The following is a 13,180-nucleotide window of genomic DNA, read 5'->3' as shown; positions in this document are numbered from 1 at the left end:
GTAATTTAATCCCGTTTTGGCAAAGTTGAATTTTCATTACTCCAGTCTTCAGTGTCACATGATCTTTCAGAAATCATTCTAATATTCTGATTTGTTGCTTAAGAAACATTTATTATTATCAAAGTTGAAAACAGCTGTGATTGCTGAATATTTTTGTGGAAAACATTATACTTTTTTCAGGATTCTTTGAATAGAAAGTTCAAAAGTATAGTCATTAAATATTTTTTAAATATTACATGTTCCTACTGTCCCTTTTGATTAATGTTATGCATCCTTGCTGAATACAAAATATGAATTTCTTTTAAAAACACTAATTTCAAATTATTTTTTGACATTTGTACATGCCATATTTTGCTTTGCTTTTCCTTGCAAATTAGCAACAAACAGTGCAGGTCATTGTGTCTTTTGTTTCATGCACATTGTAATTTTGCCCCTCATTTTTTTCACTCGGCTTAATGTGAGGAATGTTTATTATATGTGTTGACATGGAGTTCTGAAGAAAAAAAAAGATTCCTTCTAGATAAACTTCTGAGGTAAAAGTTGTTTGCACAAAGCTCGAGCCTCGACAGATGTCTTCTTGTGTTTGTGCATCTTTGAATTGAATCATGTCACTGGCACAATTGAGATTCAGATTATCATTTTGTGCAGTTGATTGTCATATGTTTATTACATTTGGTGCTAGACAAGTGTTAATGTTGAACTTGGGTTTCACACCTGTTTTGTTTCCATTGCGACTGTGCAGTGTAATATAATCACAATGTCCACACACAGTTGGTCGAGACAGGAAATCAGAATTACGTTCTTTGCACACTGCCACTGGCTTCTTTTAGGTATGAACAGCTGAGGCAAATGATGGTCGTAGCCCTAGTATTATGCGTGGATATAAGTTTTAATATGAAAGTCTGATGTCCCAAAAGCAAATTCAGTCGAGAGACAATTTCCTGACCTTTCTGCTCCAGACCTTTCAATTCAGGGTAATTTAATTCACTTCGATTTACAGTAAAGGAAAAAAAGAATAATCCCGTTATTTAGCTTAGTGCCATTATCAGTCGTCATCTTGTTCTCTTACAGCTGCCAGCAAACCCTTTTTTGTTATTTGTTTGTTTTATTAAATGTTTCTGAGACTAAATGCTAGTTCAAACAGCCATACTTTCTTGAAATGCTGATGCAGATAAAAGGGTAGTTGGGTACCTTATGTTAAGTTAATTTCATCTACTACACTGATATAGATATTCAATTATTTTTTTAATAACAGATTTGTTTCTACTCCAGTTTGTTGGTAAAATATGATATAAAATATATTTAAACGACAATAAACTGTAACATATATGTCTCGGATTGGCCATTGTGTTCATGCGCTTAACATATATGTCTGTGATTGGCTGCAATGATCAACGCTTCAAAAACATGTTAATAGACAATGATGACACAAATGTCTATTTACAACATGTTTTTGAAGCGTTGATCATTGTAGCCAATCACAGACATATATGTTGTGCGTGTGAACACATTGACCAATCAGAGACATGTGAAGCGCAATTGCCAACCAGAGGTGGTTAAGAATTCGTTCAACAGCGCACAAAATGCTAGAGGGAAATGCTGGTATCGTCACATTTTTTAAATTTCAGTACCGACTTGGTACCGTAGTCACACATCAACAGAAAACAGTACAGATTTTAGATTTAAGAAGCCATATCATTTCGGATTAAAATCTAGAAATTAATATTGTTAATCCAGAGCTAGTGTCCACACATCTGACTTGTTTAACTGTTGTAGCTTATCCATGTTGTGTGCACAAAATAGCCCTAAACATCTGTTTCGGTCAATGATTTCAGCCCTCCAAAACCATTTTGACCTGAAACCGAAAATATTTTTGCTAGCAATTTAAAAATAGCAATTTTTGCTATTTTTGCTAACAAAGTATCTTCACTTCATTACTGTACTTAAGAATATTTTTCAAGTATCTGTACTTTATCAGAGTATTTTTATTTCGAGAAACTTTTACTTCATTCCAAAGCATAATATCATACTTTTAACTCCACTACTTTTCATAAAAACATATCGTTCCTCGTTATTTCTAACTGAAGAAATAGCTCCCCATCTGAGACGCGATAGCGATGTCCGATTCATGGACGAGCTGATTCGTTCCAGTGAACCTAGTTTTTCCTAATTTCTAAAATAGTATATGATATATTATTTCACTTGTTTGGACACTTGAATGTTCAGTAACTTAAAATGATATTTTGAGTATATTGAAGTTTTGATACTGTATAATAAGTTTTGGTTATAAAATAAGTACTTTAAAGTAGTACTTTTTACTTTTAATACTTAAGTACATTAAAATTCAAGTACTTTTGTACTTTTACTCAAGTGAAAATGAGTACTTATACTTTTACTTTTATTTTATTAGGCTATCTGTATTTTACTCAAGTACTTGATTTGTGCATTTCATCCACCACTGGATTTTTGTGAATTTTTGTCTTTCTTTTTGTTTTCCTTCAAATAGGGACACATGCGATTCACACCCACATTTACTGTCTATTCACACAATGAGAGGATTTATTGTAGTATTTACTGTCAGAATGGCAACTTGCCATTTTTATTAATTTTTATTAATTTATTAATGCACCCCAGAAACTGCAAAAATTCTTTGAAGACTTTGAATAAATAGTAAAACATCTTGGGATGTGTTAATCTTGCCACAGGCTTTCAGGAGTTTTCCTTATTCGTGATTAATCACAAAGTTGAATTGAGCACCTGTTGTTTGTAAGTTTTAATATACTCATCACCATTTGCGTGTGCGTGGAGGGAACAGGGCTGTTTTCTACCCCCGCTTTGTGAATTCGTATCAGTTGACACTCCTGAAACGAGGGGTAGGGGCAGCTGTCCGTTTGCTTATCGTGAAACTCGCCAAAGTGTCACCATTGCCAAAAAGAAGTTTAATCTCTCAAACAGCCATGACTTCATAGTTTCCTTCTGTTCTATTGCTCTAAATCCATGTCTGACCTTAAACCTGCTTCTTATTTTGTTTTTATAGTCCTTTGTTCATATATATATATATATCAGAACATATATATATCATATATACTGTATGTATGTATGTATGTATATATATATATATATATATATATATATATATACATACATACATACAGTATATATATATATATATATATATATACATACATACAGTATATATATATAGAATGTTATGGCAATATTTTTTTGTTATATTAGCAAGTATAGCCATAACACATTATTCATGTTAGTGGGAATGGCTTTAAACAAGTAATTCTAGTGATCCTGAAAAAGTCTTGTGCTATACTGATTGCTGATTACCACTGGAAATAATTTTGATCACTAATTTTTAAAAAAAGCATAAAAAATAAATAATATAATAATATTATATATTTTTTAAATATTATATTTTGTTATTATAATATGTTATACAATATATTTTATAAAATATTATATATGTTATTATAATATGTTAAAATAATAAAAATATATTATATTATAATATTTGTATATATTATAAAATGAATTCTTTGTGATGCTTCTTATAAACTGAATCCAAAAATATGAATCCACGGCAACAGACCATATACTGTGGATAAAGCCCAAATTGTAATTTAATCCAGAACTTTCCTTTGAAAATTCCAAACAATTGAATCTGTCAAGATGGGCCTCAGCCAGAGCTAATGGCCTCCGCTGTGAAGAATGACTTTACTAATGGAATAAACAATAGCTCTTGTAGCTAATCTGCAGATGTTGGGGATGGGGGGAATAAGTGTCTTATGTTTGCTCTCATAGCAATTATTGGTAATTACAACCACACACTTCCGTGCAAAAAACATGGTAGCTAACAAAAAAGGCATGGGGCTGCCTGGTGTGGAACTGATTAAAACCCCTGTGCTTCTTTCTGACTCAGCTTGTTTTATGATAATATTCAACAATATATTTTAGCTGTTATATAATATAATATAATATATATATATATATATATATATATATATATATATATATATATATATATATATATATATATATATTACATGTTATATATATATATATATATATAATAACTACTGTATATGCTGTAGACTTGTGAAAGTGCTGTTTCTATTTTTTTACTAGATGTCTGTGAAGAAGAATATAAAAGTTTCAGTACATTATTTTAGCACTGATAAGCTTTTGAAAAAGAAAATATCCCATTTTAATTTACATTTCTTTGAACTTTGCTAGACTTTGAGCTCAGAGCTGATTCATTGTAGTTCATGTTCTAGAGTTATTAACACTTATGGAACACAGTTATATTGCTTGTTCTCATCTTGTTTCCTTTGCTAGTTTAGCTTTTAGAAGGAAAGAATACCCAGAATTCATTCGTCAGATAAGCAATTAGGACTGATGTGTGGAATATTGGGTAAACATTTCACAAAGGTTTGAAAGTTTACAGAAAGAAATATGGGTTTGTGTTTAAATGATCAGTTACACAGGGCCATGTGAATTTTAATTTAGGAGTTGAAAGGGAAAGATTTGTTTTAGGGAAAAAAAGGCGAGAGGGAGAGAAAAGAAGAGGTGAAATGGAGGTGAAAGTTGTGCGCTAATTAAAATTTTAGCAGGATTAAATAACAGCGTGCCGTCTCATTAACACGTTCTGCATTTTCCAAATCTTTTACATTTTGTGGCATTTCCCATTCGTATAAGTCTTTCTTGCACAAAAAAAGTCTAATTAGTTACACAAAAAAGCTGTAAAACCTAAATAATGGAGTCTGATAAACGTTGACTCTGTTTCCTGTTGCAGGGAGCCAATAACGCCCAGATACGGCGAGCCGTAAAGGACACGTTTTCCAACCCTCAGTCCCCCCAGCCTTCTCCCTACAGCTCACCTAAATCCCAGCATAAAGCAAACCAGAGCTTCCTGCCCCCTGGATGGGAAATGAGAATAGCGCCCAACGGACGGCCGTTCTTCATTGACCACAACAGCAGAAACACTACATGGGTAAGACAAACACTCACAAAATCTGTTGCAAGTTAGTGGCTGCGTCCGAAATCGCACACTCTCTTGAGTGTGTACTTATTTTGAATTAGTACTCTTTTGGCGAGCGCTAAAAAAGTACGTTCTATATAGTATGAGTGTATATAGGATGAATGTAATCCTCATTCTTCATGTTGTCACTGTCATATAACCTACCAGCGTCGGTTGTGTCGCTTCACTGCCATTCACAGATCCTCTCTTGTGGCCTCATGGGATAGTAAAGTGTCCATGGTATGCATGGTATCTCACCAGAAGTAGTAGGTCATTCGGTTACTTTTTGCCCACTCTTTTATGAGTACTGTGAATTTGGACCTAATTCTTTTATCACATACTTTTTTTTTTCCTACTATATAGTAGGGAAATATGCGATTTCGGATGCAGCCACTGTTTTCTTCGTGGTAAGGGCAATCCCAGAATGCATTGTGATGAGCTCTGAGGAAACAAATGTAAGCTGGCCATGAGTGAAGAGAGATTAAATGTTGGCTATAAATATTTCCAAAAATCACTAACAAATAGCAAATTAAAATGTTCTGTTCTACACAATATTTGTGTGCTATTTATTTTTATTCCTAGTATCACGCTGTTATTTTAGTAGCATGGTAATTGCAAACTCTGTTGTAGTCGTAAGTGCACTATATTTTGCACGTTTGTTGCTGGAGCACAACAGCTCTTTAGGTTTTGGAACGGAGCTATTTTCATTTGCTGATGCAATGAGCTCTTTATGCTTTATGCGCAGATGTGATCATCTATTTATATATCATCACTAAGCATTTGTTTACTACGATACAAATACCATCAGGAGTTTGACCTGTAGCTTGACTGGTTGATTCTTCTCATGACTTTATCCACCTGCATTATCTGCTTGCAGCTGCAGTGTTTTGAGCTAAACAGTGTAATAATTATTATTATTATATTATTGTTGCTGTTGTTATGCATGTATAATGAATCATGAATATTATTTTATTCATTATTCTTATTATCATATATCATTACTATACTTTATTACTTTAAATGTATATAATTTAATAATAATTATATTATGTTATATTTTATTATATTAATTATATTATTATTGTTGTTGTTGTTGTTGTTGTTATCCATGCATAATGAATCATGAATATTATTTTAATGAATCACATTATCATACTACGGAAGCCCTGAACTGCAATGTAAAAATAAATAAATACAAAAATGTTTTGAGAATAAAGTCGAAATGTTTTGAGAATAAAGTCGAAATGTTTTGAGAATAAAGTTGAAATGTTTCGAGAATAAAGTCGAAATGTTTCGAGAATAAAGTCGAAATGTTTCGAGAATAAAGTCGAAATGTTTCGAGAATAAAGTCGAAATGTTTCGAGAATAAAGTCGAAATGTTTCGAGAATAAAGTCGAAATGTTTCGAGAATAAAGTCGAAATGTTTCGAGAATAAAGTCGAAATGTTTCGAGAATAAAGTCGAAATGTTTCGAGAATAAAGTCGAAATGTTTCGAGAATAAAGTCGAAATGTTTCGAGAATAAAGTCGAAAAGTCATAACTTTATTCTCAAAATATTTCGACTTTATTCTCAATGCTAGATTATTATTTTTTTATGTTGCGGTTCAGGTCTTCCGTATCATACAGCATATCATAGTATTATACTTTTATTGCTTAATGTGTATATTTGCAAAACATTAGTCTTCCATTACGGTTATTTATGTAAACTAAAACCATTAAAAAAACATTTTCATTACTTTACTTAAACAAAAATGAGAAATGTTGACTGCAACTAGTGCAACTAAAAAAAAAGTTTTTTTTTTTATATTTGATTTTATTTCAGTTAATGTTTATTTTATGTAGTTTAAGTTAAAAGTCTAGTAAAACTAGATAAACTAAAATATTATAATAACTATATAGACATTTTAAAAAGAACTAATAAAAATGACAGAAACAACTAAACGATAATTAAAAAATAAAAAAAATCAGAAAAAAAAATCTAATTCAAAATATAAAAACTGTAATAGTATGTCAATAATCAGTCCTTAATACAAACAGCAAAGTTATTATTATTATTATTTTGTGATTTATTATTGTTAGTATTATTATTATATTTAGTGGTTGCCGTTTCATCAAATGTTTAAAATCTAGATCTGGGGTTTTTTGGGGGGTTTTTTGTGTTGTTTTTCATTAACCTGCCTTAAGATGCATGAAAGGTATTTGGGAAACAGACTTGTATGTGCGCGCACACACACACACGCACGCAGTCTTGCTCACAATTGCACACTTCAGTGCCTTACTCAGTATCTGGAGAGAGGCCCTGGGTTATGCATGCATGATCCACTCAGAATCACTGTGCCACCTGGTGGCTGGCAGAGGAACTGCAGCTTTCCTCCAGCGCCCTAATTTCCCCCAGCACAGACTCGCCTTTGTCCATTTCTGTGTCAGATGTATTGTGTCCTCTATGGAGGTTCTTTGTAATTGGTTTAAAATGAAAACAAATAGATTTTTATCTTCCAAGCATTATTAAGTCTGTTTTTTTCCACCATTGTTTAAAATAGTACATGGTGATTTACAAAGTATGTCTTTATTAAATTCTGCTAGTGGTTTTAAAATGTCCACGGGAAGACTTACATTTCACTAGGCCTATGTGTAATTACTGCATAATCTCCCCATGGAAACGTGAAAAAAGAAAAGAAAAAAAACACTATCATTCCTAAATTACTTATTGTCTGAAGAACTGCATTTTGGCAGCAGACAGTGAATGCAATTTACTGCTAAATGAGGATAAAACCTTCTGGGAAAATCTGAGCATGTGTCAACCTCTCTCTCTTTTCTCTTTCTCTCTTTTCAGGAAGATCCACGCTTAAAGTATCCCGTTCACATGAGGACAAAAGCATCCCTTGACCCCGGTGACCTCGGCCCACTTCCTGTGAGTATAAAAGGAGTGACGTTGAGCAGTATTACCCACAATCCCGAGCTCTTTCAACAGCCTCGCCTGACATGTGTCCTTGTTTGTGACACTGCAATGCACGATCATGAAACCAACAGCCATATTACACAAGAATCGTGAAACTAATTCAATCTGCAAAGCAAAAAATAGGATTAAGTCTGACAAAACAGCTACAACGAATGACACAACAACAGGAATTTGGCTGGGGTGTTTCATGGATTTCTTTGTTGTTAAACTACATTCTCAAGCCTAGTTATTTAACACTGATGCACAGAACAATGCTACAAAAATCTGACAGTGGATTATCTCATGTGAGATCATTTCTTTTTTGATTTATCGTTCTACTTGTCTAAGAACAGCCCTAAAGTCTGGCCTCGATAAGTGCCAAAATTGCCTTTGGCAAGTCAATGCAATGCTTGCCAGTTGGATGGTAACTTTCTAAGGAACTGCAACATAATACAATAACAGAGATATGCAAGATTCATATCAGACGCAATCAAAGCATTTACTAAGGAAAACAGCTGTTGTGACTTATTGTGTAGCGAAGTTAAATATATATTTTTTTTTTCTTCAGAACTCCATGGCTGCGTTTACACTGCAAGTCTTTAATGCACAGATCGGATCTTTTGACCATTGTCCCGCCTGTTTGCATTCACATTAAAGGTGGTATCAGCGATTTCAGGCCCAAACATAAATGATCACATTCATCTAATATTTCGCTAGCTGCACGCCCCATAAGCATGCTGTCAAAAAACCGCGTCTCTCTAGGTAGCCTAGGCTCTGAGATCTGCACACAAAAACAGCTGTTTTCACCCGTTTTAGCCAAACACTCAAAACCCAAACAAATAGTGTTCCAACCAATCATCGACAGGGGCGGGTGTTGTGAGGTTTTCGTGTGCAGCCGTCATAGGCAGCCGTGCACGAGCGCAAAACCTCACAACACCCGCCCCTGTCGATGATTGGTTGGAACACTATTTATTTTGGTTTTGAGTGATGTTGATACCAACTGTTTTTGTGTGCAGATCTCAGAGCCTAGGCTACCTAGAGAGACGCGTTTTTTTGACAGCATGCTTATGGGCCGTGCAGCTAGCGAAATATTAGATGAATGTGATCATTTATGTTTGGGCCTGAAATCGCTGATACCACCTTTAACCCTCTGGGGTCGTCGAACGCGCCGGCTCGTTTTGGTGGACTTTTTTTCCATATAGCAGCAAAATCGACTTAAAATACTGTCTTTTTTTTTTTTTTTTTTTTTTTTTTTTTTTTGAGTAATACATCATTCGAAAATGAACTCTCACAATAACGACAAAACTTTTGAAAAATAAAGAAAACAAACAGGGTGCGCTTTCTGCCGTCTCACTTTGTGAACTTCTTTCTGAAGCGCATCACAAAAATGAATCGAAACTCTGCGAATACTTGCCACACACATACATGAGATATGTCTTTAGAAAGCTTAAAGTGTCTACTTTTAAATTAAGCAATTCATATAAAAAATAAATATTCTCCGTATGAAACCAACGAGGTCAAATATTTAGCGTCCTAAAAATGAATTTTTTGAACACTTTACTATGTGACATGGTTAATCCTCGGGTTTTTAATGGCCGCACTAAAATTATTTACGTAATTCACGCCGAGTAGCCATGATTATTTCCTAGCATGGAAATAAGTTAAAAGCTGTCATGGATTTTTGCAGCGCAAAATCTGACAGAACAGATATAGATGGGAAAATAACAAATTTTATTTTATTTTATCGACGGCTCATTAGACCTAGAATTCTGAAATAAAGTAACGTGGTAAGGTTTTTTTGTAATTAATTCGAATGAATAAACGAGAGAGAGAGAATTACAGCAAAGTTATCACCTCATTGCTGAAAAATATAATGTAGATTTCAATAGCGAACCATGGTTCAGAGAGGTTGAAAACCAGTTTCTATTCTCTTAACTATAAAGGGGAAAAAAAGCTGAGTTTTAGGGCAAGCACATACGGGCACATTCATATTCATAATACAACACTTCATAATACAACATTAACAAGCTATCTTTGTGGCCAAACATGTCACCCTCGCCTTGTGTTGGCTTGGAATTCAAAAGGGAATCGTATATACGTGTTTAGACACAGGTCATATTTCCAGATATTGGATATGTATATTATCTGATTTAAAGCCACATTTGGAAGTAGTTCAGATCGGATGCGAAAAAATCTGATCTTGTGTGGATTTTTGTGTTTACACGTGTGCAACAAATTCCCATCTGTGTCAGATGTCAGTAAAAAAAAATAGATTTTTTGTGTCAGTGTAAACGCAACCCATGTGTCAACATACGTGAAATGTTTCTCAAATTAAGCGGATAAAAATGGAAATATGAGAGGCAAAATTATGTTTCGTACTGCTCTTTTTTACGACCTCAGAGCCTGGCTTATCTCAAGAACCTTTTGCAAATATGCAAAAAAGAAAACATTCTAAATAGACTCTTAAATATTCTAAATAATAAAAAATCCTGTTGATTAGAAGACAAAAATATTTTTCTTTTATGTAAATATATGTAAAAAAAAAGTTTAAATTAATTTTGAACCCTGGAAATAATGCGTCCCTGGTGATTTTGTAGCACAAAATTATCACCAGTGAGCACTTTTATTTTTTTTATGCGTATATGAGAACAATTTGTCGACGCATCTTTCGTTAAGCAAGAAAGAGTTGGTGCAATATGCATCTTGCATAATACGTTTCTGAAGAAATAGATTTTTTTTCACCTTTTGAAACACTTAGATGCTGATGTTTGGTAATCTCACCTTCTCTTCTCAGGTTTTCAGTGGGAATACGTGCCAGGAATTAACCTGCAAACAGGGGCTTATCTAATAAACATCTATTTTCATGCATGATTTCATGTAATATTGAAATTTCCATATGCATGTTTAATATATGCAAAAATATGCATTGCTGTGGCTTCAAAAGATTGATTTTTTTTTTTATCAAATATCATATCAAATATCTAAAATATACTGTTCTTTCCACCTTTGTCCATCAGTTATTTTAGTATTATTTATATACTATTATAGTACTTATTAATATTTTGTATTGGCTTTTGTTTTTTTAGCTTTAAAGGTATAGCGGAGGATTTTCTTTTTCCGGGTGGGTAGTGTAAACTATTGGTCCACCTAAGTGTCAATCATTCTGGTGATATGTTTACGTAAAGCCGTCGTACGTGCTCGTCCCTTAGTTTTCGCTTTCTGCGCATGCGCACTTTCAGGTGTTTATGTGTGGTGAGCTAGAGCTCAGCCATTCATTGAAGCTCGCCGTTTCACCGGGTCCTTTGAAAATGTCTGAGGGTCGCAAGAAAAAAAGTTTGTACGAACTGTATGAGAAGAAGAGAAAGGCCTCAGAAGAGAGAAACAAGATCAGAGTGTTTTTGGGAGATTGTTTCACACGATGGCGTGCGCTGAAAACACAGGTTGGGCTTCCCACTGATGCCTCAGTCGCGAAGTTTCTACTCGACAGGTAAAGTTTGGCATGCTATTTGGAGAAAAAGTGCAAATCTTCTTTTGGAAAGTAATCTTGTATGAGCGATGCCGACAGCAACTTGTAAACAGAGCGTGCACGAGGAGAACCTCGCACACGTTTAATAGGCGTTCCCTATCGGGAGCAAGTAGAGTGTTGCGCATGTGCATTTTTTCAAAAAGTGGAGAGGGCGGTTCTTATCTAAAATTCGGAAAGATCCTCCGCTATACCTTTAATTAATTAGTTTTAGTAAATTTTAGTATTTCAACTTGAACTTCTTTCAATTAATTGCCAAAGCAACATCACTAGTTTTCGTATAAGGTTATCTAATATTTGTTTTATTTTATTTCAGCTTTCAGTTAGCTAAAACAATGTTTTTAGTTAACATTAACAACACTGATATATTAACACATTTTGTTATGATTTTTCTTCTTTTTTAAACGCTGTCTAAATGATACCCACTGCATTTACTGTAGTGCTGCTGTCTCACAAGCTGGTGGTGTGTGTGTGTGTGTGTGTGTGTGTGTGATTTCTCTCTGGTCTTTCGGTGACGTGGGGGAACGTGATGCGCTCTGCGCTCGATGCTGTTTGTGGCAGAATCTTCCAGAGGAGGTCGGTCCTCTCTCTGCCTGCGTGTTTTCCTGCCTGCCCACCGAACTCTCCACCCCTTCTTATCATTGCTGGCATGGATGACTGTGCCTTTTCCCCCTTTTGTTTTATTCCCTCTTTCACTCTTTCATTCTTTCTGTTAGTCGTCTTTGTTAGTTTTTGCTTTTCTTGTTCTGATTTTTTTAGTCTGTTTTTCAGTCTCTCTATAGAGCTCAATATTGACTGGCCTTGGTTCCAGAAGTATTTTTTCAGAATATTCTTCAATAAGTTTTATGCCTTGAACCAAACCAACAAGATAAATCATGTGTTTCAGAGTCCAAAAATATTTGATAATAAGGAAAAAGACAAAGGCTAATAAATTAAAGTAATTCATTAATGAATCACAATAACTGGTACCAATAAATGAACACCGCATGTTTACTTTTATTTTATTTTATTTTTATTTACCTGCGTAGGTCAAACAGTATGCAAAATTTTGAAAATAATAATGCCTGAATAGGAAAATTTACTGGTGTGTAAATGCAGATACGGCAGGAAAAGTCTGATTTATCTTACACATGGATTGAAAAACTGGGCCAAGTATTGAATAAATGGTAAATGAATTTGAAACAAAATACAGGTTTGGGGTTTGCGACCCACCAGATGAGAACCATTGCTTTATATTGCACTGATGGTATATGCTAATGTAAAGCTACATTCACTCTACAAATCCAGAACTCTTTGTAGGTGTTTTGAAAGACATTGTTGCTATTACTATCCATAACCTTGGATACCTTGGATTTTTACTTCCAGAACCCTTCTATTAAGCTCTATTTTTCAGTTTTCTATTTGTCTCGGTTCATCTGTCTCTGTCATTCCTCCTGTGTACTGTTTTTCTTTATATTTCTCTCTGCACGTATCTCTTTCTGGTTGTGTTGACCATCCATCCATCGCGTGGATCCATCCATCATGTGCATCTATCTATCTATCCATCCATTCATCTATCCATCCATCGTGTACATCTATCCATCCATCTATCCATCCATCTATCCATCCATCCATCCATCATGTACATCCATCCATCCATCCATCATGTGCATCCATCCATCGCTTGCATTCATCCATCCATCCATCCATCC

General features: G+C 34.3%; 1 protein-coding gene across 14 annotated transcripts in view; it reads left to right on the top strand.

Annotated features, from left to right (window-relative positions):
* Positions 1–13,180, top strand: part of nedd4l (NEDD4 like E3 ubiquitin protein ligase) — an 81,329-nt gene that overhangs the window by 55,519 nt on the left and 12,630 nt on the right. For 7 of the 14 annotated variants that reach the window (XM_081391057.1, XM_081391055.1, XM_081391066.1 and 4 more), the window contains 3 exons: positions 4,805–5,002; positions 7,862–7,939; positions 12,051–12,065. In XM_081391057.1, the coding sequence (XP_081247183.1) occupies positions 4,805–5,002; positions 7,862–7,939; positions 12,051–12,065 (291 nt within the window). The remainder of the gene's footprint in view (positions 1–4,804; positions 5,003–7,861; positions 7,940–12,050; positions 12,066–13,180) is intronic. The other 7 variants (XM_081391058.1, XM_081391056.1, XM_081391067.1 and 4 more) reach the window with 1 other exon arrangement.

Source organism: Scardinius erythrophthalmus (genome assembly GCF_964197995.2).
Source record: "Scardinius erythrophthalmus genome assembly, chromosome: 17".
Classification (NCBI taxonomy): domain Eukaryota; kingdom Metazoa; phylum Chordata; class Actinopteri; order Cypriniformes; family Leuciscidae; genus Scardinius; species Scardinius erythrophthalmus.
Note: the sequence above shows the minus strand (reverse complement) of the source record. Positions and strands in the feature narration are given on the sequence as shown.